Source organism: Nicotiana sylvestris, chromosome 5 (assembly GCF_000393655.2).
Source record: "Nicotiana sylvestris chromosome 5, ASM39365v2, whole genome shotgun sequence".
Lineage (NCBI taxonomy): Eukaryota > Viridiplantae > Streptophyta > Magnoliopsida > Solanales > Solanaceae > Nicotiana > Nicotiana sylvestris.
Genome location: NC_091061.1, coordinates 93696991 through 93722347, shown reverse-complemented (window position 1 = coordinate 93722347; position 25357 = coordinate 93696991). Strand labels below are relative to the sequence as shown.

Below are 25357 nucleotides of genomic sequence, written 5' to 3'. Positions count from 1 at the left end.
AATCACATAACAAATTTAGCTGTACCATTTTAAGGGTAAAGAGATAATAAGAACGTTCCTTTTCTTTTTCCAACAGTGTTATTGTAATCAAACTGGCCTTGGGGAGAATATGGCATCTGGGCCACATCACAAATGAGCCCAAATCCGTATAAGTTTATTTTGTACAGATAATAGATTGATTTTTAGTTGACGGATCAGTAGTTTAGGCCCAATGTATATATATCATTTTATGTACTGCTGTAAATACTTTTTTCATTTTGGAAAATCAGAAATTAATCGAGAAGCTTCTCTCTCACTCTCGTGTACATTCTCCCCAAACCCTAGCTAAGTATTCATGGCGGTTCACAGATTTTGAAGCTTATTATGGTATCAGAGAGAGGATTCGTGTAGATCTCGCACTCTGCTTTCGTCCAATGGTAACCTCACGCAGTTTTGTGGATCTTCTCTCATCTTCATGTCATCTGTTCTTTGTCGAATTTGTTGATTTCTGGTGGGAGGAGTCGATATTTTGAAGCTGTCAAGCATTGAATGAAGGGAGGGAGGCTCGGGCAAGGTTGTCGGAGCACGTCCGCCGTTGTCTTTTCTGTCGAGGTTGCTTGCAATTCTTTTGAACAAAATCAAGCTCTCGTTTTTGCGGTTTCTATTAATTTTGAAGGTCGTTCTTCTTCTGGTAGCGAAGAATAGTGGTAAATATGACCTTGCTATCACTCATTGTATACTGTATTTGTTTTTTTTTGTCACCCTAGGGCTTTTCATGCATCTTTTCATATTAATTTGGCCTGATTCCGTTGTTTTCAATATGACTTTGAGCGATAGTACCATCTCGACTTCTACATGCTCCCCGGGCCCTTTGAGTCCTCCATTCATACATTCATCTGATATTCCTGGCATTCTTTAGTGCCTATTCTATTTTCTGTTACCTGATTTGGGGGTTGGAAAAAAAACATAGTTGCTCTATCAGCAAAGAATAAAATAGCATTTATAGATGGAACTTGTCCCAAACCTTCTGATAATGCAGCAGAATTAAAATTTTGGAATAAATATAATAACATGGTTATATCCTGGTTGACTAGTTCCTAATCTCCTGAAATTTCTAAGAGCGTTCAATATTCTGAAACTGCTGGGTGTATTTGGAAGCAGCTCGAAATCAGATATGGTACTATCAATGAGACCAAAATTTTGGAGATTAAGGAGGAGTTGGCTTCCACTTGTCAAGGTTTCTAGATATTGCATCCCACTTTAACAAATTGAAGAGATTGTGGGATGAGTTGGCCTTCATGTGTAAGTATTCTGTAAATCCTTGTAATTATCCCTTGCAAAGGGAATTGAAGGAGGACAAGCTATATCAATTCTTAATGGGACTTAATGAAATCTATATTAGTGTTAGGAGCAATCTCCTTATGAGATAACCACTTCCTTCTCTTGACATTGCTTACAACATACTGCTCAAAGATAAGAGTCAGAGGCACATTAGCTCTACTCCTCAAGTCAATTCAGATTTAGCCTCATTCAATGCGACTGCCAATAATTATGCCAAGTTTCCTCCTCCTCCTCCAAAACAACAATATAATCAAAGGATAAATTTTGATCAAAGGGCAAATGTTGATCAGGCCAAAGTCCTCATGTTTTGCAAGTACTGTAAGAAGTTTGGGCACGTAATTGATAAGTGTTACAAGTTTCATGATTTCCCTTTCAATTTCAAGTTCACCAAGGGAAGAAGAATTGCAGCAAATGCTACTACTAAACATGAGTTCCCTGGTACTGGGCATATTGCTGATGGTTCTTCTCACTCTGGTACTTCCAGTTCTTCTTAACAGAGTTTCATGTTTCCTGGGATGTCCATGGAACAGTGCAATCAATTGCTGACTCTGTTACAATAGTCTCATGTGTCAGATTCTTCCCCTCAGTCTAACCTCATGGCATCTGCCAATTTTGCTGGTACATTATTAACTGGTGTCCTGTTGAAGATTGCTATTTTTAATTCATGCATGCTTTCTCAAACAGTTGACTTAACCTGGATAATTGATTCTGGAGATGCTGACCACATGACATCTAATAAGGATTTTCTTTCTAATCTTACTCCTTTACATGTTCCTTATCTTGTGTCCTTACCTAATGGATACAGAGTAAAGGTGACCAACACTATTTCTTTTACTTTGCATCCATCTCTCATTCCGCACAATGTTCTTTATATTCTTTTTTCCAGCACAATCTTATTTTTGTGCACATGATCATTCAACGGTTTAAGTATTTTGTCATGTTTGCTTATGAATCTTGTTTACTTATGCCACATGGCCCTTCTCTTAAGAAGCCTCTGGATGTTGGTAAACCGGACAGTAGTCTTTACAAGTTTGTCTGGAAAAGACCATCTCAATCTCAACTTTTTACTGATTTGCATTCCATGAATAATGCTTTTTCTTCCTGTGCTGTTCCTACTTCTGAATTTGTCTGTAATTCTCTTGTTTCTAGTTCCATTTCTATTCCTCATGTTTCTGAATCCACTTGTAAGTTTAGTTGTCCTAGTTTACCAAATGTGTGCATTGTTATCCTTACTTGTAATAGTACTGAAATGAATAAAATTGGTGTGCTTCGGCATCAAAGATTTGCACATGTTCCTTTTGTTAGGATGAAACTTAATTCTGGCTTATCCCATTCTTTATCCTCTAAACAGCCTTTTATTTTTAATGTTTGTCCTATGTCAAGGCAAACTAGGCTACCTTTTCCAGATAGCTCCATTACTACTACCAAACCTTTCCAACTCATATAAGAGCCACTTGGACACATTTAGATTTTGGGGCTAGATACTTCCTAATTATTGTAGATGATTATACAAGAGCCACTTGGACACATTTAATGGGGTCTAAAAGCAATGCATTTCCCTTGATAAAAGCATTCCTTGCAATGGTCAAGACTCATTTCCATACTAAGTTCAACCCATTAGGAGTGACAATGTTTTAAAGCTGGGTTCAAGTCTTTCTGCCTCTACATTCTAATCAGAAAATGAAATAATTCATCAGACTAGTTGCTCCTACACCCCGCAACAATATAGGATGGTTGAAAGAGAACATAGGATCCTTCTTGAAGCATCTAGAGCATTGTTGTTTCAGTCTAATTTACCCATGCAATTTTGGGGTGATTGTTTGTTGATAGCCACATATATCATTAATAGATTACCCTCCAAACTTCTTAATGACAAATCCCCCTTTGAAATGTTGTATGGTAAGGTGATCACCTACTCTCATTTGAGGTCTTTTGGTTGTTGTGTTATGCCACAGTTTCTATACCTCACAGGGATAAATTAAAGCCCGGGGTTGTGACATGCATCTTTCTTGGATATCCATTTGCTAAAAAGGGTTACAGAATTTACAACTTAACCACTAAGAAATGTCTCATATCTAGGGATGCCATATTTTATGAATACTATTTTCCTTTCTCTCAGTCTAATGTGGTTCCTGCTACTTCTTCCATCTCATCTCCATGTGTACCTAATCCTACTCCTGTACTTTCTGATGTATATGTTGATTCTTCTGATTCTCCTCTATCTTCTCCCTCTTCTTTTCCCTTTGATACTGCAGATTCTCCATCACCTTCTTCCTCCTCTCTTCCTTCTACTGCTGTCGATCCCTCTTCCCCCTCTAGCATTCCTCATTCTTCCGCTGCCACTTTGTCTGCTCATTCACTTGTTTCACCTTCTATTCCATCATCTTTTATTCTTTCTTCTCATCTGAGAAGATTCCCCATGGAACATCATCTTCCTACTTATCTTCAGGACTATGTTTGCACTCTTCCCAAGACATCCACTTATTGTTCCCATTCCATTCTTGAGTATGTTGAATTCGAGCCTACTACCTATTCTCAGGCAGCCTTTATTCTTGCTTGGAATGATGCAATGAGGAAGAAATTTAAGGCTCTAGAAGCCAATCACACTTGGGATATTGTAGAGTTAAAGGCAAGAAAGCCATTGGTTGGTATTGGGTTTATAAGGTGAAATATAAAGTTGATGGTGGTGCAGAAAAGTAAAAGGCTAGGCTTGTGATTAGGGGTGATACACAAGTGAAAGGTGTTGATTTCATTGGGACATTTTCCCCTATTGTGAAGATGTCCACTGTCAAGTGTCTCATAGAAGTGGCTGTTAAACAAGAGTGGCCTTTGTTATAATTAGATGTGATAGTGATTTAAATGAAGAAGTTTACATGAAGTTGCCTCATGGTCTTTCAATTTCTGGCCAATTTGTTTCTTCTGCTCCTCTGGTATATAGATTAAGAAAGTCTCTCTATGGTCTTTGCAAAGCTTCTAGGCAATGGTATGCCAAATTATCTCAAGCTTTATGTTCTAGAGGTTTTACTTATTCTATCAATGACTACTCTCTTTTTGTCAAGGGTTCTCCTGGTTCCTTGACTGTGCTGGTTATTTATGTTGATGATATGATATTGACTGGTGATGATCTCAAAGCTATCCTTGATTTGAAGATGTTTTTACATGATCAACTCAAAATCAAATATCTGGGCACTTTGAACTATTTTTTAGGCATTGAGGTTTCTTATTACTCTTCTGGTCTACTGCTGAATCAAAAGAAATTCATCGATGATTTGTTGTCTTGAGTATGCCTATTTTGATGTTTCTTCTATGGTCTGTCCTTTGGAACTTCATGAGAAATTATCTGTTAATTCTGGTGATATGCTTTCCAAGCCTGAGACCTATAGGAGTTTGATTGAAAAATTGCTTTTTCTCACACACAGTCGCCTTAACATTTGTTTTGTTGTCCAGCATCTTTGTCAGTTCTTAAAGTGTCCCAGAATTCCTCACATGTCTATTGCTTTGCACATTTTGAGATACCTCAAAGGCACGCTCGATGTTGGACTGTTCTTTTCCCACTATTCTGATCTTACCTTGACTGCTTAATCCGATAGTGATTGGGCTGCTTGTGTTGATACCCGCAGATTAGTGACTGGTTTTAGCATTTTTTTGGGTGATAGCTTGTGTGTACGGTGAAATTAGAGGGTCCAATTCCTCGTCATCGAGGCACCTCAGAAGATCATCTTGAAGCCTCGAGGCTACAAGGCTATGGTTGAGGCCCCGACCTTACAATGTTGACCATGGCTATGGTAGAAATGGGAAGTTCCCAAGGTACACGACTAAGACTGACGGAGTCTAGTGGACAACCCTAACCCTGAATCAGGGTGTCATCTAGCTGTCCCATCTTCGCTTCTTTGTCATTAATGTATTTTGTACTATGTTGAGATTCCTCTCCTATATAAAGGGGATCCTTGTCATTTTTTAAACCCCTGTTGCTTCAGTTGCTCCACACGAAATATACAAGAACATTCTCTCTGACATATTCTCTTGATATTATTGCTTCATTTATTATCTTCATTATTGTTCATCATTTATTGCTTTTCATTGGCAATAAAGAGCCTTCGTTGATTTTACTATAACTGTTAGCCATACTTTGATCACCTTCGATAGTTCCCAGTCGAGCTCCCGAATCGACCTCGATGCCCCGATAGTTAACCTATCAGTTTTTTCGTTACCACCCACCCTACTACCCCTCCACCCCACCCCCTCACCCCGCAAAAGAATAATTTTTTTTACCTTAATTTTTTTCCTTTTTTTTGTAATTTTAAATTTCTGTTTTCCCCACCCCCACCTGCCCCCCCTCCCCCTCGGAATTTTTTTTAAATATATTTTTCAGTTTTAGTTTTTTTATTTATCGATTTAAAGGTTCAAAATTTTACAAGTTCTAAAGTTATGAGTTCAGAGGTTTATGTGTTTGAACGTTTACGGGTTTAGAAATTATAAAGTTTACGGGTTCGAAATTCCGCGGTTTTGAAAGTTTAACAGTTTGAATGTTTATGAAATTTGTGGGTTCGGAAGGTTATTAGTTTGAAAGTTTAGCTTCATGTTTATTATATCTAAATTATTTATGAATACTCTTGAGAAGTCATTTTTCTTAAATTGCATTCCAAACACCGAAAAATGAACAAAATTACTACTTGTTTTCTAAGAAAGTATTTCTTGGAAAACATTTTGCACGGAAAATATTTTCCATTATACCAAACACACCTTAAATTTGATTAGGAAAGAAGATAACACACGACTAGTTTCTTTGTCAATTTTTTTTTTTCTAAAATTAATCCATCCACCCAGGTTTTAAACACCCTTGGTGGTAGGGGTTTGACCGGGACCCCTATCTTGTATATTATTAACAAAAGTGTACAATAGCGGGGAACATAACATAAAACCGAAACCTCTAAAATACATAAAGGATATACTACAACAGAAAGGGGAAACTAATTCCCTTCTACATATAAGCTCTCAAAACAAATAGGTCCTATGGCCATATAAGGATTCTCTGCCATCTGATTTTAAAATTGGGCATTCCAATTTTGTCCAAGATATATGCTCCTTTTACGTGACGAGGGAGCTCATTAATTTGAAAAAAGATCGTGGAAGCATTCATCTTCAATAGCACATACAGCAAATTTGAAAAACATGTAACTTTTCAACTCCATGGACATTCGAGAAAATAAGTCAAATCTCTTCCACGTACTTTTCATTCAATAACACAAAGAAAAATGAGGAGGTGAAATACGTCAATGATGAATACAATAAATACTTACCCAAACCCGATGCAGTTGTAAAACCAACTAGCCACGTTTTACCAGAAATTGGAAACTGTTATTGACTCTCCTAAGTCCTATTATTCCAGCCAGAGGCGGATCTATACAATAACTAGAGAGGTCACCGGTACTCATAAAATTCGGCAAAAATTTAATATATGTATATTAATAGTGAACACCCTATATATAAAATAGATTTTTGGTTGAATCAAAAAATGCACTTGCGACCTTCAAATTCTGGATCCGCCTCCGATTCCATCAAAGCATGCAACATTTGAAGACTACGTTAGTACGTGCACAATAATTTTGTCTTTCTCATTGCCTACTAGTCTACTACTTTGTTCTACATCATTTATGATCTCTTGCAAGTCAAACATGGTAGGCTCAAAACAACTAGAAAATCTCATTAACTATCAAGCATTAGATGTACAAACCAGAAAATCTTGTTTCCTCACCTCTTTTATTAAATAAACTATAATCACATATCGTTCCAGAAACATTAATTACCTGGAAATGACAACTCGCCTAATTTTTAAGAGATCAGGGAAAGAACTACTCCTATATATGATGACCACATTAAGCAAAGCTGCAGTACTTGACATTATTCAATGGTTCTGATTTCTGATCATGTCATGACATTCATATGACTATACACATAGGCGGGGCTAGCTTGTAGTATGCGGGTTCGACCGAACTCAGTCACTTTTGCTTAAACATTTTATTTATACTAGAAAATTTATTTAATATATATAAATATTTAATTGGGAAGCCAGTAACTAAGACGAACTATGGGTTCTGTTGCAAATTCCGAACCCATAAACTTCAAATTCTGATTTCGCATCTAGCTGTACATCAATGTTGATCGCATCAATCACCTTCCGTTGCAGCGAATGAAGATTGATGCATTTCTCATCACAGGCCTGCAGTAGGATGATTAATTATAGGCGGTTCGATGCTCAAACAACAAATGGAAACCAAAAAAAATAAATTATTTCTCACTTTCTATGTATTCCCTCCGTATCAATTAGTTTGATTCAATAGAGAGTTCAAAAAAAGAAACTTTTGAACCTTCTAGCACTCGTTTGGCTATAGATTTTGGGTATATTTTTTTAACAAAAAAATTAAAAACACTGTTTGTTCATAGAACATGATCAGCTTTTGAATTTTTTTTTAAAAAAATTCAAGTTCCCAAAAATTGGTTTAGAGCAGTTTTTGGATGAAACTTTTTCTTTCACTCACAAAACTTCAAGTTTTTTTTCAAATAAAATGCATATTCAAATACAACTTCAACTTCCAAAAAATAATTTTCAACACAACTTCAAAAATTATTTTTTCAAGTTTTAACTAAATCTATGTCCAAATGCTACCATAGTCTTAAAAGCTTAAAGAGTACTCCCTCCGTCTCATATTAATAGTCATGGTTACTAAAAATATTTGTCTCAAATTATTTGTCATTTTAGAAGTTCAAGACAAAATTGATTGTTTTTTTTCCTTTTTACCCTTAGTAATAATTCTTCTTGAAGATAGAGGTAACACATAAATAAAATAAATATTCAATGAAGAGATTATATTTTAAGACATAAATAAGGGTAGAATAGTCTAATCCATTTCCTAATTAATATATTTTGTAAGGGGCGTGTAAAAGAGAAACGCATATAATATGAAACGGAGGGAGTAAAAGTTTATATGTAACTCTCAATTTAAGTGGCTATAAAAGCTTTTTATTAAGTATAAAATAAATAAAATAAAAGGCTAAAAGTTAAATTATTTTCAAAATGTGACATTCTTTTGAAATGGATTAATAAAGAAACTGTATCACATAAATTAAAACGGAGGTGTTTCGTCTAGACACAAAGCATAAGAAAGAAAAAGAACTTTTGATGCATACTAAAAATAACGTTAGAACTTTTTGTTTCAAATATGTTATGATATTTATATGGCCACACAGGAATGTCACTATGGGTACGTAATGAAAAGTTTAAAGTTAAAGAGTTTCATAATATAGAAAGTTGCACATTTTTTTAAAAGCAAATTAATAAAAAAAAAATTCATATAAAATAAAACGGATGAAGTATTGGAAGCGTAGAACATTTCATGAATAAAACCCTATTAATCTGTAAGTCATCATCGGAGGATTTCGATATATAAAGTAGATATCTACTGTACCTCGGATTGAATTCTATGGAGTGAGTTTTGATTAACTTTGGCAGAAACATCAAACCCTTCTTTCAGAAGCTCTTGTAGAATTCTCGAGAGGGGTAAACTTTCCCTTCTATAATTACCATTGATTAAAATCTCTACACCACCATTGCATGGACTCACTGTGACACAATCTGAGGATACAATAATGGAACTAATAATATCCAACCTGCCATGTGGACTTGAATTGGGAACCATTTTCAGCTTTTCTCTCTTTCTTTCTAACTCATTCATATTTGCCTGCAGTTGTTTGATATAATTCACTGCCTCATGCATGTGATCCGATACTGATCTTTTGCCCTAAATAAAAAGAAACCATCCGGAAAAAAAGAACCCTTGTTTAATTTCAATTAACCATATCCAATCCTTTCAAAAATAAATATCTACTAATGTGATAAACACCTTTCCCTTTTATTATTTTCCTATAATTAATTTTTTTCCATTGGAGGAAAAAATAATTACTTGCCATATATATTCGGATTAAGTTTCAGGGAAGAAAAGCTTAAGGAAATTAAGATAGATATACAATAAGGTGGAACTTATTTTGTATTGTACCCAAGAGTGGCAAACGGGCGACTCACGTCGGATATGGTTCGGGTAAAAAACGGGTAATGAAAAAATGGATAAATTATCTGACCCGACCCATCAACAACAACATCCCAGTATAATCCCACAAGTGAGGTCTGCGGAGGGTAGTATGTACACAGACCTTACCCCTACCCCGAGGAGCAGAGAGGCTGTTTCCAGGAGACCCTATCTGACCCGACCCATATATATTTAATATAGATAAAAAATGGGTTAACCGACGGATAATATGGGTAACCATATTATCCATGACTTCTTAAATATGATCACTTTTGGTTTTACAAATGTAAAAGTTAAACCTATTAGTTATCCATTGGTTATCTATTTTTTAAATGAATAATATGGTTTTTATTCATATTTGATCCATTTTTAAAACGTTTATTATCCAAGCCAGTTTTTAGTGGATAATATGAGTGGTTAACTGTTATTTTTTAACCATTAATCCACCACTATAATTGACCAGGGGATTAAGGTTGGTGGATCTAGGGGATTCCATGAGTTCAACCTAAATTCATTATATATATGTGCGCGCGCGCTACTACAATAAGATTGGATTTAGTCTGAACCCACTTATCCTAAAATTCTGGACGTGAAAGGGAAGGATAAGAAATTAATTGAGTATGAATATACCTTGACACACTGAAGAGGAAGGAGAGATCGGAGAGAAGAGTAAAGGGTAGTCATTTCTTGCCTTCTCTGAACGTTCCATATCTCTATGCATAACTTTTTTAAGCTTGAACTCATGATCAGTAATTGAATCTTTTTTATCTGAGTTACTTCTACTACCTAATACCCTTCTTGGATTTTTAACATTTAGGGGATGACTTGTCTCCAGAGAAGCATTATCCAAAATCAAATCTTGGGAGATGTTAGCCTTTTTGGCAAGGATTTGAGAGAATCTGAATTACCAACTCATTATCATCACTTTGTTGTAAAGGAAAAATCACAAAAAATAATTTCCAAACAATTCAACACTATAATAAAAGGTGAAGATACGGTTGTTAGGATTTCTTGATATCTTCAATGGGTCTCTGGAGTGCCATCAGTCCCTGCAATATTATCTTCATAAACAAGGTGTGATAAAGGACTGACCTAACTGGCCCCCCAATAATTTTAATCCATCTTTTGGTATTATTCTACACCTTCCGTCTCCATTTATATGATACTTTGATTAATTAGTTAAATTAAATTTCTTTATCATATTAACATGAAAAGAATTATAATTTATAATGACTTTTGTACAGTTTTTAAATATTTAAATTGTAATTTTTAAAAATTAAATTATCTTATCCAATTAAGCTTTAAAAATTAGTCAAACTCTAGAAAGAGAAAAAATGTAATCTCACTTGAGACGGAGCTACTACCTAATTATTTATTTGTCGTTTATTTTTTCCTATATTCTATTATTTTATATGAAATCTTTAACAAGATTACTCAAAAAAGAGCCTCCAAAATTAAAAATTTCATAAAAAAAAAAGCATCTCTCTTAATCTCAAATATTTTATTTTATTTTTCTTTCAAAATCAAAAAACTTGGGTCTTGATAAAAATTTTGGATTGAGATCAAATTTAATTTTTATAATTATTTTATTATAACATAAAATTTGTGCTATTCTATAATTGTTAAATACAACTTAAATCTCTTTACAAGTATTAAATTATGATGAATAGTTTACAAGTATTGCCTAGAAGAATAAGAGATTTATTATTTTAATTTTTGGGATCTTGTAATTTATCTAATTCTTCATTTACTCATGGGGTATAATTTATCTATTGAAGATATTTCTTTTATTTTCTTATTGAAGATGTTATTTTACCGGTGCAAATTTATTTTTAGCATACCAAAAAGATGTAGTTTCTTGGTGAAAATATTAATTTAACTTGTGTTGTTAATAGTGTCCTCACTGTTACCCATTTACACTAGTATTAAATGCTTATTGCATTATTACCTGAATTTAGTTCACTTGAAGTATTCAAACTCCAACTCCATCAATATTATACTTCATTCGTGTATTGGTAAAAATAAATATTACAAGTAGATTTATTTGAATGGCTGATATGACAAGACATGTGGATCATTGAAAAAGTGACAGCTGGAGAGATGCATTAAAAGAGGCACGAGTCGTAATAGATACGAGCAAATCACCCACGAGAGGAGAAGATATAGTCGTTCAAGTTTAAATGGTTACATGAAGAGATACTGGCGGAATGAATCAAGATAGTAAAAAGGAAAGATTCATGAATCGGCAATTAATGAGAGTGAATGATCTCAAATGTTATAGAATCTTCATGAACAATTACGATTACCAATTATAACATCTCATTAATATCATTAGTGCTCATAATAATTCGGTCATAAAAGGGAAAAGACGTTGTACTCATAGATTCCTATAAAAGGGAAAGAGATTTCATTTGTACAAACACGTTCTGATTATTATTGGAATACAATTATTTTCTTTTGCTTTTTATTGATTACTTTGCTATTTTATATTCTAATTTCCTTTCTTATTGCGAGAATATTGAATTTCTTGATAATCAGTAGCCCGGGTACTTCTAAAAATAGGCTTTGACCGAAATTTCTATTTTTTGGTTAAACAAATTGATTCTGTTAACGGAAATCAGATAATTTTTTCACTTTTCAAATTCATTTTTCTATTAAAAAATCATGTCGACTGCTAATGACAACAACCAACAAAACCAACAAAACCAGCAAGACCAGTTGAACCAACAAAATCAACAAGAGAATGACACTCCAATCCCTTCACCCCAAAATTTTCCTCGACACTCTCGAGAAAACTCACATGACAGATCAACATTACATGTGAATAACCAACAAGGGGAAGAGCAAATTGTTGATGATGCATTGAAACAACTAATTGCAGAACGTACGTGAACAATGCTCTTCAAGCTTTCGTTAGTGGATTACCAACTGTACCACCGATTGCGCCTCCGAAAAACACCGCAACCGTAGAGAATTCACACTCAGGACTCGCCAATTCGGGCAGAGGATGAACTCCCAGCGAATCTCGAGATGGAAGGTCAGGTATCCCAATTAATTCTGATTTACAAAATTTAGTACTAATTTTGTAGAAGCAGCTCAAGGAGCAGAACGAACGCATAGAGCAGATACCTCGTGTTCCACCCGTAATTAAAGGAGTGGATATTGATAAATATTATCAACAACCCTGGAAGCCAAGTGCCGCTCCCATGCCGATTCCAAAAATGATTAAGATGCCCGATATCCCTAAGTATGATGGGACAACCGACCTACGAGATCATGTAACTGCATTTACGACTGGCGTGAAAGGCAACGACCTGACCAAGTAGGAGATTGAATCAGTGCTGGTCAAAAAATTTGGTGAAACACTCACAAAGGGAGCACTAACATGGTATTCTCTTTTACCTGAAAATTCTATTGATTCTTTTGCTGAGCTTGCGTATTCATTTATAAAAGCACACTCGGAAGCTCAAAAAGTCGAAAAAAGGATGGAAAACATCTTCAAAATAAAACAAGGAGATACATAGCTACTCAGGAAATACGTGGATAGATTCCAGCGTGAAAGGATGATATTACCACGTGTACATGATAATTGGGCGGCTATGGCATTTGCAAGTAACCTAACTGAAAAAATCTCAGAAGCCACGAGGAGACTCAAAGAAAGTTTACAAGAATTCCCTGCAACAACTTGGAATGATATTTACAATAGGTATAGCACGAAGCTGCGGATAGAGGAAGATACTATCACTCAGTCATAAGGGATGAAAGGGTAAGTTCTAGACGACCAGAAACTGAAAAAAGTTCCGGTAAGAACAAGTACGAGCCTTACATGGCACCAGCAGGAAGGGATTCACGATCTAAACAGGAGAACCCGGGGTACGGTTCCAGATTAAGGGACAGAGACACGGGTTCCTCACCCAAGTTTGGAAAGAAGTGAGACACACGGTAAAATGACAGAAGTACAAAAGCAAAGATTGGCGGTTACAGTTTCAATGTTAGCACATCTGAGTTAGTAGCTGTTTTAAGAAGCATGGAAGATAAGGTGCAGTGGCCAAAAGAAATGAGATCGAACCCCAACAGAAGAAACCCAGATTTCTCGTGAGAGTTTCATAATGATCACGGTCATAAAATAGCAGAGTGCAGATTATTACAAGGTGAGGTAGAGCACTTGTTAAAGCAAGGTTACTTAACCGATTTGTTTAGTGAGAAGGGCAAGCAAGCATATATGAAGAATAGACATGAGCCACCAAAACCTCCATCACCAAAAAGAACGGTTAATGTCATAAGCGGAGGGGAAGAGGTCAATGGTGTGACATATACGACTGCAAAAAAGGTGTCAAAAATCACAGCCACCCACGGAAAGCGAGTTATCCAAGTATTGGAACAAGACAGTATACCATTTGATGATGCAGATGCAGATGGCGTGCTGATCTCACACAATAATGCACTGGTAATATCTTTACTTGTACATGATACTAATGTGAAATGAGTTTTGATTGATCCAGGTAGCTCTATAAATATCATTCTCTTAAGAGTGGTAAATGAGATGCAAGTTGATGACAAATTGGTACCCAAAGCACGTACCTTATCTGGATTTGACAATTCAAGTGTTGTTACAAAAGGGGAGATAATACTCACCACATTCGCATAAGGAGTAGTCAAAGATACGAAATTTCAAGTAATAGATATGGACATGGTGTACAATATGATCCTCAGTAGTCCTTGGATTCACAAGATGGATGTTGTTCCGTCTACTTTACATCAGATTATTAAGTTCCCTTCGCAGTGGTGATCAACAAGCTTCTAGAAGTATCAATTCAGTGGTAGATTCAAGCATACAAAATGATGTTGCAGATGAAAAATAGCAATTACAGAATTCAGTTGAGGAATTAACAACTCAAACCTCAACTGAAGACGGACAAACGGATGTAGACTCAAGGCCTGATACTGTTCAAGAGCCAGAAGAGAATGAAAACATCAAAACAACAATTGAGGAACTCAGAGCGGTGGTGCTATTTATACATTGGCCGGGCAAAAAAATTTACATCGGAACTAACCTGAGCCCAAAGATAAAAGGTAATTTAATTGAATTCTTAAAAGCTATGCAGATTGCTTTGCTTGGTCACATTCAGATATGACAGGTATACCACTGGAGGAGATGACCCATAAGCTGAATGAAGATCCAACGTATCCACCTATCAAACAGAAGAAAAGGAAGAAAGGATCCTTCAAAAACTAGGTGATTCAAAATGAGGTAAAAAACTTTTAAAAATCGGGTCTATCCGTGAGGTAAAATATCCTAATTGGATAGCTAATACTGTAGCAGTACCCAAAAAGAATGGTAAGTGGTGAGTTTGTGTAGACTATATTGACTTGAATAAAGTTTGCCCTAAAGATTCTTTTCCTTTACCATACATAGATCAACTAATTGATGCTACTGCAGGGAACAAATTGTTGAGTTTTTAGATGCCTATTCAGGATATAGTCAGATAAAAATGGATCCTTCAGATGAGGAAAAAACTTCTTTTATTACAGACAGGGGGACTTACTATTATAAAGTTATGCCTTTCGATCCAAAGAATATTGGGGCCACGTACCAGAGGTTAGTAACAAAGATGTTTCAAGAACATATGGGAAGAACCATGGAAGTCCACATTGATGACATGCTAGTCAAGTCAACACAGGCAGGGGATCACATCCAACATTTGTCAGATACTTTTCAAATTCTTCGCAAATTCAATATGAAGTAAATCCCGAAAAATGTGCAGAGGATATACTCACAAGCAAAAAAGAAGTGCAGAGGATGATAGGTAGGATAGCAGCATTGGGAAGATTTATTTCTAAATCTTCGGAGAAAAACTTTAAGTTCTTTTCAGTGTTGAAAAAGCAAAGCCAATTTGAGTGGACTGAAGAATGCCAACAAATGCTCAAAAATCTAAAAACATACTTGTCAAACCCACCGTTGCTGGCTAAACCAAAGGACGGTGAAAGGCTACTCATATATCTCGCTGTATCAGAAATGGCGGTAAGTGCATTGTTAGTTCGAGAAGATAAAGGTAAACAATCTCCAATTTATTATGTTAGTAAGTCCTTACTGGATGCTGAAACTCGATATCCTCATTTAGAAAAACTTGCTTTAGCACTAATAATGGCATCTAAAAAATTAAAGCCTTATTTTCAATGTCACCCTATCTCTGTAGTGACCGCTTACCCCTTACGAAATATATTGCATAAGCAAGAATTATCAGGTAGATTAGCCAAGTGGGCCATAGAACTAAGTGAATATGATATCACATATCAACCTAGAACTGCGATAAAATCACAGGTTTTGGAAGATTTTGTGATAGACTTTAGCCCAGGGATGGTAATAGAAGAAGAAAAGGAACTGCGAGTATTTAACGGGTCTAATCTAAGTACTTGGATTCTATTTACTGATGGCTCTTCAAATGTTAAAGGAGCGGGTTTAGGCATTATTCTATTCCCATCTTCGGGAGAAACTATAAGGCAAGCCATAAAGTGTCATCCCATTACTAACAATGAAGCAGAGTATGAAGCTGTAATTGCAGGTCTAGAATTGGCACGAGAGCTCGAATAAAGCAGGTGATAATTAAAAGAGACTCGTATCTTGTAGTTAATCAAATGTAGGGGACTTATATAGCTAGAGAGGCGAGGATGCAGCAATATTTGGAAAAGCCACGAGATTTGATAAGGCAATTCCAATCTTGGAAAATCATACAAATACCCAAGGAAGAAAATGTCAAAGCAGACGCATTGGCTAATCTTGCATCTGCTGCAGAAGTGACAAATGAAGAAAATGCTTCAGTAATACATTTATTTCATTCGGCACTCGATCAAGATAAAAATGAGGTAAATTTAAATAATTTAACTTGGGATTGGAGAAACGAGATCGTTAATTTTTTGCTTACGAGATTCTACCTGAAGATAAGAAAAAGGCTCAAGCACTTCGATGAAAAGCTGCGCATTATTATTTGGATCGAGGTAACTTATATCGAAAGATATTTGGTGGACCTTTAGCAAGGTGTCTTGGACCTGCTCAAATAGAGTATGTGATGAGAGAAATACATGAAGGACACTATGGAAATCACGCGGAAAGAAGATCCTTGGTAAAAACTCTAATTAGAGCAGGATATTATTGGCCAAAAATGGAAGAAGAGGCGGAAAGTTTTGTGGCCAAATGTGACAAATGCCAATGATATGGTAACAACATCCATCGTCCAGTGGAGTTATTACATCCGGTTATTGCACCATAGCTTTTTATGAAGTGGGGGATGGATATCATGGGTCCACTACCACAACCCAAAGGAAAGGTATGATTTTTACTAGTGCTAACTGATTATTTTACCAAGTGGGTAGAAGAAGGTGCCTTTAAATAGGTACGGGAAAAAAGAAGTCAAGGACTTCATTTGGTGAAACATCATATGTCGGTTTGGGGTTCCAAAAGAAATCGTGTATGATAACGGCCCGCAGTTCATAGGTGCAAAAATCACAGAATTCTTTCAAAGTTGGCAAATTAAAAGGATAACTTCAACACCTTATCATCCCATGGACAATGGACAATATGAATCAACAAACAAGGTTATTATTAATAACTTGAAGAAAAGGTTAGAGGAGTCAAACGGTAAGTGGCTAGAAGTGCTACCAGGAGTTTTATGGGCTTACCGAACAACAACAAAAATAGGTACGGGAGAGGCACCATTCTCACTTATGTATGGTGTTGAATCCTTAATTCCAGTTGAAATAGGTGAACCAAGTACGATATACACCCAAGCAACCGAAGAGTCAAATGAGGAAGAGATGCGAATAAATCTTGATTTGCTTGAAGAAAGGAGAGAAACAACCTTGATAAGGATGGCAACACAGAAGCAAATTATTGGGCGATATTACAACCGGAAAGTTCATCTTAGGTACTTCAAGATTGGAGACTTCATACTCAAGAAATATTTCAAACAACGAAAGCAGCCAATGCAGGAAAGTTGAGCCCAAATTGGGAAGGACCTTACAAGATTCGAGGTATTGCAGGAAATGGTGCATATGAATTGGAAACAATAGACGACAAAGTACTCCCATAAAATTAAAATGCTTTTCATTTGAAGAAGGATTACTTCTGAAAGGAAAAACTCCCGGTCAGGTATCGTTTATGCAAGGTTTAAATTTATTCTTTTTTAATTGCACTAACCATTTTAGATGATAGACACAAAGCCAGCCCACACCAAATGATGAACTTAGACCTATAAGACACGCGGGATGCAAAATTATCCCCAGTCTAGGTTACAACCTTTCTGATGGAAATAAAAAGGGTTAAGTAGTCATTATCTAAAATTATACCTCCGAGTCCCGTATGTTTTTCCTTTTCAGGAAATGGACCACGTGGAATGAATAATCATGTGCTTGAGATTTCATACTTCAAATCTCTAACACTTGAGGGACTATATATATATATATGGAAGGCAAAGAAGACTAGAAAACTTAGGATTCAAGTCAAGCCTGAGGTAATCTACCCAACAAATCGAAAGTTAAGAGCAAGCGAATCAAGAGCCAAAAATTCAAGCATGATTCAAAAACTATGATGAAGTATACACTCGCAGATGTAAATTACAAAATCTTATGAGTATCTAGGTTAAAGGCAATATTTAGTCGTGGGTTGCAAGATATACCCTCCAATTTTGTAAAATCTGTTATAAAGAAAGCAGTTATGAAAGAGTTGTAGATGTTATTCAAATACATGTAAAGTATACAATTTGAAAGTTCAAGAATACAAAATTTCTTCAATTTATTCTAAGAAATATGTATGTTCCTACTTCTTCTTTCATATGTTTACACCAATATGAAGTTGAGAAGTCTTCTTCATTAAGTGTCGTATATAAAAGGACCCTCTTTTATAATTTGTGCTTATTCAAAAGAGTCACGAAACATTATTAATGCAAAGTTAAATAACAAAGGGTAAAACAAAAACTCAAACATTAAAATAGGCGAAAAATAAAGCCCAAACTTATAATATAGGAATGGGGTAAACCGCTAAGAGAGTAGAACATAAACTCAAAATAAAGCTATTTTAAGAGTTAGACAAAAACTTAGTGCTATTATAAACTTGGTTAAAACTAAGTATAAAACTTAGTTCCAACCTGATTACTTGATGCTAAAACCCCAAAACAGACTAGGGGTAAAACTTTTCAAACATTACTAAACCCCCAAATAGGACCAGCAGTAAACTTCCAAACATTCCACCAATTTAAAAAAATGAAGCAACGCTTCAAACTTTTCAAAATTTCACTGTGGGGCAGAATCTGAACCAGTAGGATGAAGAATGGCATCATCGGTAGTAGGAGAAACAACTTGACCAAAAGGAGATTGAACAGTAGCTTCACCAGGAGTAACTTCATCACCCTCGGGAATGTCAACCGCATGTGAAGAAAAGCTCTAACTTTGTTGGGTTTTCTCAATAGTTTCTTTAATCTTTGCAATCTCAGCAGCTAATTCAAAGCCTTCACGTCTTGCCTCCATTAAAGTATCATGGCGCGTATTCAAGAAAGCCCAGCTAACTTCAACAACGGCCTTATCTTCAAGGACTTCATAATCTCTTTCCCACTGCTCAATCTCACTTCTTAGCTCTTCCTTCTTAGTTAAGGCAGCATCATAAGAATCCTGTAAGGGGGCAAGTGAACTCTCTAAAAATTGAACTCTGTTAGAAGACACTCGGAGATCCTTTTGAGCTTGGGTGAGCGTTTGAACAAGCTCCCCGACATAAACTTCTTTCTGGTTCAGTAGTTCCTTCAGACCCCTAATTTCATCAGTGGCTTTAGAAAGTTGTTCAACAAATGAAGACTCGAGAAGTTTTTTATCTTTGCCCGCCTGATTAGATGAGGCTTTCTCAACTGCTAACTCTGCTGCCATTACTTTCATCTATTGCTCCAAGGTACACTTTTATTCCTCTAAGATTTCTTTTTCAAGTTGAAGGCCATCAAACTACTCTTTCTAGTTGTCTGCCTCGATGTGATAATCGTTCATTAACTACTCTATGTGGATGATCTTCTTTATCATCTCCGTGCCAATGAGGTTGATCTACACAAAGAAAAAAAAATGTGATACCAATGAAAAGGAAATCACGTATAAAATAAAACGCTAAGGCTTATACCTTTAAAAACGAGTGTACGATATCATTCATCCACGTTAAAGAACTATGGCTCTCTAATTTTGGCTTCTCAACTGGGCCAATCAATGGTTTCAGCCATACATCAGCTTGGCCAGATTTCTTCAAAAGATTACCGTCCTAAGGAACCTCGATGGTTAACTTTTTTTCATTGCCCTACTAGAGGAACCAACTTCAACATGAGAAGTTGTAATAGTAGGAACAATCGAGGGAGTCAAAATAGCCGCGGGAAGAGCAGTGGAAGTAGAAACAGGTGCGGGGAGCTGAGGATCAATTGGAACAGACATAGGAAAAGAAGCAAGAGGTGTTTTCTCAAAAACAAAGCCGAAATCTTCATCAAACCCGCGGGATGCAGCAGGCATCTCATCATCAGAACTTACTAAGGTAACACCTTCAGGTTCATGCATGGGAACAGAACTGGGAGGAGGAGTAGTTTTGTCATCTAAAACGACATGTCCTCTAGCTTGAGGCTTACAAAGCAACGAGCCTTCATCCCGCTCCTCTTCACTCCCAGAATTGGGTGCTCTTTCTGCTTTTCTTTTTTATGAGGAACACAAGAATATCTCTTGAGCCAATGACAGAGAGAGTATCAAAATAGAGATCGATGCAGCACTCACACCCCGAATGGGAAACCCTAGTAAAGAAAAGGGTTAATAAGTACCAAAGTAAGTACAAAAGCAAGGTAGAAAGTGAAAGAGAAAGATACCATGAGTCTTCACTTTCCATCCAAACCTGTTAGAGAGGTATTTCCAGGACCTTTCTTCCATAGGAGCAACCGTTAACAATTTTTCTACCTAACCACAGAAATCTGGGACTTCCTTAACAACATCCATAGTTGCTAAATAGAAAAATAAAATAGCTATGAGACTGCAGGTCCTTCATAAAAAAACAAAGAAGAGAAATAGAAAATCTGAAAAGAAACTTACGTGCAAAGTTCCACTTTTCTGGGAAAGGCATATTCTCCACTCCCACTAATCCACTTGTAGGAGCAGCAATAAATCGGGTATACCAACTACGATCCTTGTCATCTTCAGGGCTCAGTAAAACCCTCTTACTCCTGGCCACAAAAGTAAACACCCCAGAACGAAATAACTTGGGGGAATAAAGATGAATCAGATGATAAAAGGTGAAAGGTAAAGCAGCCAACTTTGACAAGTATCTAAGGCATGCCATGACCCTCCATACAATAGGACCAATCTATCCTAAACAAACGTTGAAGAAACGACAGAACTCTATGATGACAGGGTCAATATGTGGTCTAAAACCCAACGTAATGGGATATGTATACACAAAAGAATAACCAGCTTTGAATGAAGTGATCCTTTGATTTTCATTAGAGACTAAGATGGGGAAATCATATTTCCAATGACAGTCTCTTCGCATGAGAGAAATCAAACCCTCAGTATTCTAGGAAGGGTAAACATTAACACGATCATAAGAAGTCATGGAAGTAACTTGATTTCTAATCGATTCTCTATCGGTAAAGAAGGAAAGTTCAGCAGGAATAATCTCATCAATAGTGGGTTCACGAATTGGTTCATTAGAATCCCTACTTCTAGTAGAAGATCTATAAGAAGAAGAAGCCCTAGTTCTAGAAGACAATGTGGGAGTAGTACTAGGATGAGAAGAAGAACAATAGATAGAAACAGATCCTAAACTGCATAACCTGCCACCTCTTCTACTTCTGGTAGGAGCATAAGAAGGGAGAAGTTCATCCACTATAAAAACTTTACGAGGATCGGGATTTGAAGAAGACATAGTTGTATGAGAAAGAAATATGTGATAAAGAACGAGAACTATAGAGAACAAAGAACACTGTAGAAAGTTTTTCGTAAAAACAAAGGCAAATGAGGTATTTATATGAAGAAGCAACTGTTATGTAAAGGGGTTCATGATGGAAAATTCATAATGAAACAATAACTTTATGACTGATGCAGCTGTAAAAAAGCCCTAGACAGCGCTGAAGAGTTGCAGACCTAATTAATGAAGGCCACGTGGTACATGCGTTAAATTGAAGTGACAGATGACGTGTTGGTTATGGAGAAGACGTAATGATACATGGGAAACAACAAAAATAATTCCCGCCATAAATACATACCACTTCCCAAATATTCAATTGTAGAATATTCGGCAAGTTGGGGGGGGGACTATCTGTATTGGTAAAAATAAATATTACACGTAGATTTATTTGAATGGCTGATATGACAAGACACGTGGATCCTTGAGAAAGCGGCTGCTGGAGAGATGCATTAAAAGAAGCACGAGTCGTAATAGATACGAGCAAATCAGCCACGAGAGGAGAAGATATGGTCATTCAAGTTTAAATGGTTACATGAAGAGGTACCGGCAGAATGAATCGAGACAGTAAAAAGGAAAGATTCATGAATCAGCAATTAATGAGAGTGAATGATCTCAAACATTATAGAATCTTCATGAACAGTTACGATTACCAATTATAACATCTCATTAATATCATTAATGCTCATAATGATTCGGTCATAAAAGGGGAAGACGTTTGTCGCGCCCCCTTTTTCCTCGCGGAGTCCGGGTTTCGACATTCTTTGGGACAACTCATTTCCTTTTGGGAAGGGGTATGGAATTTGAAGAGTCGTCACCTAACGAATTTAAGGTGCGTTAGAGCACCTAAAGCAAATAACTCATAAATTAGTTTGCATTACCAGAGATTGGGTAAGGGCTCGAAATTACCTTGAGGGGAAGGTGTTAGGCACCCCTCGAGGTCCATAATGGTGGGTCCCGGCCAAACTCGAATTAGGTGAATTAGTCTTATAAGCAATTAAACAAATAGAGATTATTTAAATGGGAATAAAGGGGGTCCTAGGTTTATTAGCATATAGGATCACTTCTGTACAATACTCGGTAAACTTTCCTCAAATAGAGGTGTTACGCATAGCATTAGCGCACAGGTCATCATATCCTTTACTACCCAATTACCCTCCCCTTAATTATTACCTAAGCGTTCTAACTGCATCAAATACGTATCCTATGCGTGCACTACCCGCCCCTTGCCTGTGGCCCTGAAGGTGTTTAGGACCTCTATTTATGGAAGTTCTAGACTCACATATGTTGTTTTAAAAGGAGAAAACTAAGCGACAAACAAAAAGTCAAATAGGACTATCACATAAAGATCACTTAAAGGCTCATATTTACCTCTACAAACAGATACAAAGCAAGTGCACATCATTCAGACAAGCAGTTTTATAAGTTTAGGAGTCCTATAGGCAGGATATGTAACAGAATAGACAGCAGTTTATTTAAGGTGAGGCAGTGAACACTTGTCAGTTTGCCTACTGATTTTTCCACTTACTGAATCTGACCACATTTCAAGCAGCAAGATAATCACAATTGTAATCTCAGGTTTTAACTGTCCTATAGGTTTGCCTAAGTGATAGCCGGGCAGAACCCTATAGCATGGTATCTAAGCTGTAAACAAGTACTGATTTTGACAGGCTAATTTTATCTTTAGACCCTATAGGCATGCTTTCTAAGTGCTGGGACTGATTACAAGCATTATTTTATGATGCAGAAGACCGATTTTATATGCATTCCCTATAGGCATGATAACTAATTGTAGAAACTAATCTTAAAACCTTATAGGCATGGTATCTAAAATGCAGAAATTAATTTGAAACCTTATAGTCTAAGTGCAGAAATTAATTTTGAAACCTTATAGGCGTAGTATCTAAATGCAGAAATTAATTTGAAACCTTATAGGCATGGTATCTAAATGTAGAAATTAATTTTGAAACTTTATAGGCATAGTATCTAAATGCAGAAATTAATTTTGAAACCTTATAGGCATAATATCTAGATGACTTTAGTTCCTATAGGCATGATCTCTATTACTCATGCATAGGCAGAATTCTTAGAGCGCATTGACAGGGAAAATGATTATTCAAACAGTCAATTGCCTATAGACATGGTTACTTATGCACATTGGATTAAAAAATACGTGCAAATCCTATAAACAGGATGTCTAATGTGCAAAAATAAATGTAAAGCCCTATAACAGGATTTCTAATATGCAGATGTGCAGCACAGAGTCAAAACAATAATACAATACCAGTATAATCAAGTCATATAGGCAGGTTGTCTATCCAATTTCAACAGAGATATATAAAAAACCCTCCCAGCTTTTATTAATAACCCCGATATATGTTTTAACAAGAATTATTATACAGACCAATATAAATGAATTACATAATGAAAATCACTAACTATAGATAACCTTCATAGGCCCAACATCAACTTGGAACCAAGCCTCCAAACATAGCACCTCTGAGCATAGTGGTAGTCCATCCATAATACATAAAGTTGGTTCCTGGTGTGTCAAAGTTTCCAAGGGCCTCAGGGACCCCGGGCAGTGCTCACACCAGAATCAAATGTTCAACAAGATTCACAAAGGATTGGAAAACCAGCCTCAATGTGTTAGAGTTCAGAGGAGTCTCATCGACCCTAAGCAGTGCCCACATTGGGGTGGCAAGACCCTAGTTAACTAAGAGTAGGAGTTGAAAATCGTATAAAAGTAGGAAATAGTTTTAGGGAAGAAAACAATTTGGATTTCAGAAGTGCATAGAAACAGATTACCAAATTACAAGAAGTACAAGCAGTACACATTTAGCAGAAGGAGTTCAGCCATGAACTCCAGCAATCAAACAACAGACAGAACAGAGTAACAATTAATTTGAAAGGTTCACATGGCCTTAATACCTAGCTATTACTAGGTGGACATATAGGCATATATTAATCAGAGAACAACATGCTGGGATCAAGTTACTGATCAGACAATCATACAGAAAGGTAGAAAAAGTTGAGAGCATAGAAACATGAATTAATCAAGAGTTTGTTAAGGTGAAACACTTAAAACAGGGCATAATGTATGCTAGTTGAGAAACAAGTAGACAAGTGTCCTGGATCAACAGGAACATGCTAAAGTGAGGTAACCATACTAACTTATTGGTCAGGACAAATTCACAGGAGTTTAAGCATGCTAGTTAACAGAAACATAAGGGAAAACAGAGGCATGTTGATACCTACAGCAGATTGACTACATAGCACACTGAGTAGGACATGATAACAGAGATAGACATGATGTTTAAAGGGAGTAAACAGGAAGCACATAGGTCATATTACATAGAACTAGACATGCTGATTAAGATCAACAAACATGAAGTACATAGGTCTAATTAAATAACATGTTGAATGATAACAGAAGTGAAGACATACCAGTTAGGAAATAGCAAACAGGAAGTTGAAAGTATACAGAACCTAATAGTCTAGCCTTGGCTTTCAGCCGGCTAGACAATGTAGCAAACACAAGTAATAGAAAGGTTTGAATGAGAGCAAGAGTTTGTGTGTGTGTGTGTGTGTGTTTCTTTTTGAGTGTGTTCATGTTCTAAAAGAAAATCAGAATGGGGTTTATATAGCACTTAGCAAGGTAAAATACATAAGGCAAGAGAATTACAGTTCATAAGTAAGGAAAGCAAATATAATTAATTAGTGAATTGGGGCTAAACCCAAGCTAATTGATACAAGCAGAATCCAGTAAAGTCACCTTAAAATAAGGAGAATCAGTTACCAGCACGGATTGGGATTCAAACTAGGTAAATAAATAAATTATTGACCATAAATTAGACTAATTAATCTAAATAAGGCAAGTAATACCAATTAAAAGTCATAAATAAGGAAAATAGATAAAATCACGGGGAAGTAGTGATTTTAACAGGAAAATATAATTCGAACCCTAAATAAAATCAGTCAATCTATTTTT

General features: G+C 36.2%; 1 protein-coding gene, 1 long non-coding RNA gene and 1 pseudogene across 3 annotated transcripts; 1 reads left to right on the top strand and 2 right to left on the bottom strand.

Moving 5' to 3' along the window:
- The first annotated feature begins 245 nt into the window (after positions 1-245).
- On the top strand, positions 246-5386 carry LOC138891259 (uncharacterized). Of its 2 annotated transcripts, none has more exons than XR_011407627.1 (2): positions 246-686; positions 4768-5334. It is a non-coding gene; the product is annotated as an uncharacterized lncRNA (long non-coding RNA). The 2 variants fall into 2 exon arrangements; XR_011407626.1 differs by having other exon boundaries at positions 252-1938; positions 4768-5386.
- A 1919-nt stretch (positions 5387-7305) lies between these two features.
- LOC104236648 (transcription factor bHLH36-like) lies at positions 7306-10308 on the bottom strand (annotated as a pseudogene).
- Positions 10309-18689: 8381 nt separating this feature from the next.
- LOC138868991 (uncharacterized) lies at positions 18690-19313 on the bottom strand. Its single transcript, XM_070146576.1, has 2 exons — positions 18845-19313; positions 18690-18796 (listed from the first exon to the last, which is right to left on the bottom strand). Exons 1-2 carry the CDS (start codon positions 19311-19313, stop codon positions 18690-18692), a joined length of 576 nt encoding a protein of 191 aa, XP_070002677.1.
- Positions 19314-25357: the final 6044 nt, after the last annotated feature.

What these genes read in the sequence shown, in the direction of transcription:
- LOC138868991 (XM_070146576.1), bottom strand. Translation starts at nt 19,313, where the DNA reads ATGGCAGCAGAGTTAGCAGTTGAGAAAGCCTCATCTAATCAGGCGGGC. An exon ending in TATTGAGAAAACCCAACAAA is followed by an intron (nt 18,797 to 18,844) that starts GTTAGAGCTTTT and finishes AGGGTGATGAAG; the next exon opens with TTACTCCTGGTGAAGCTACT.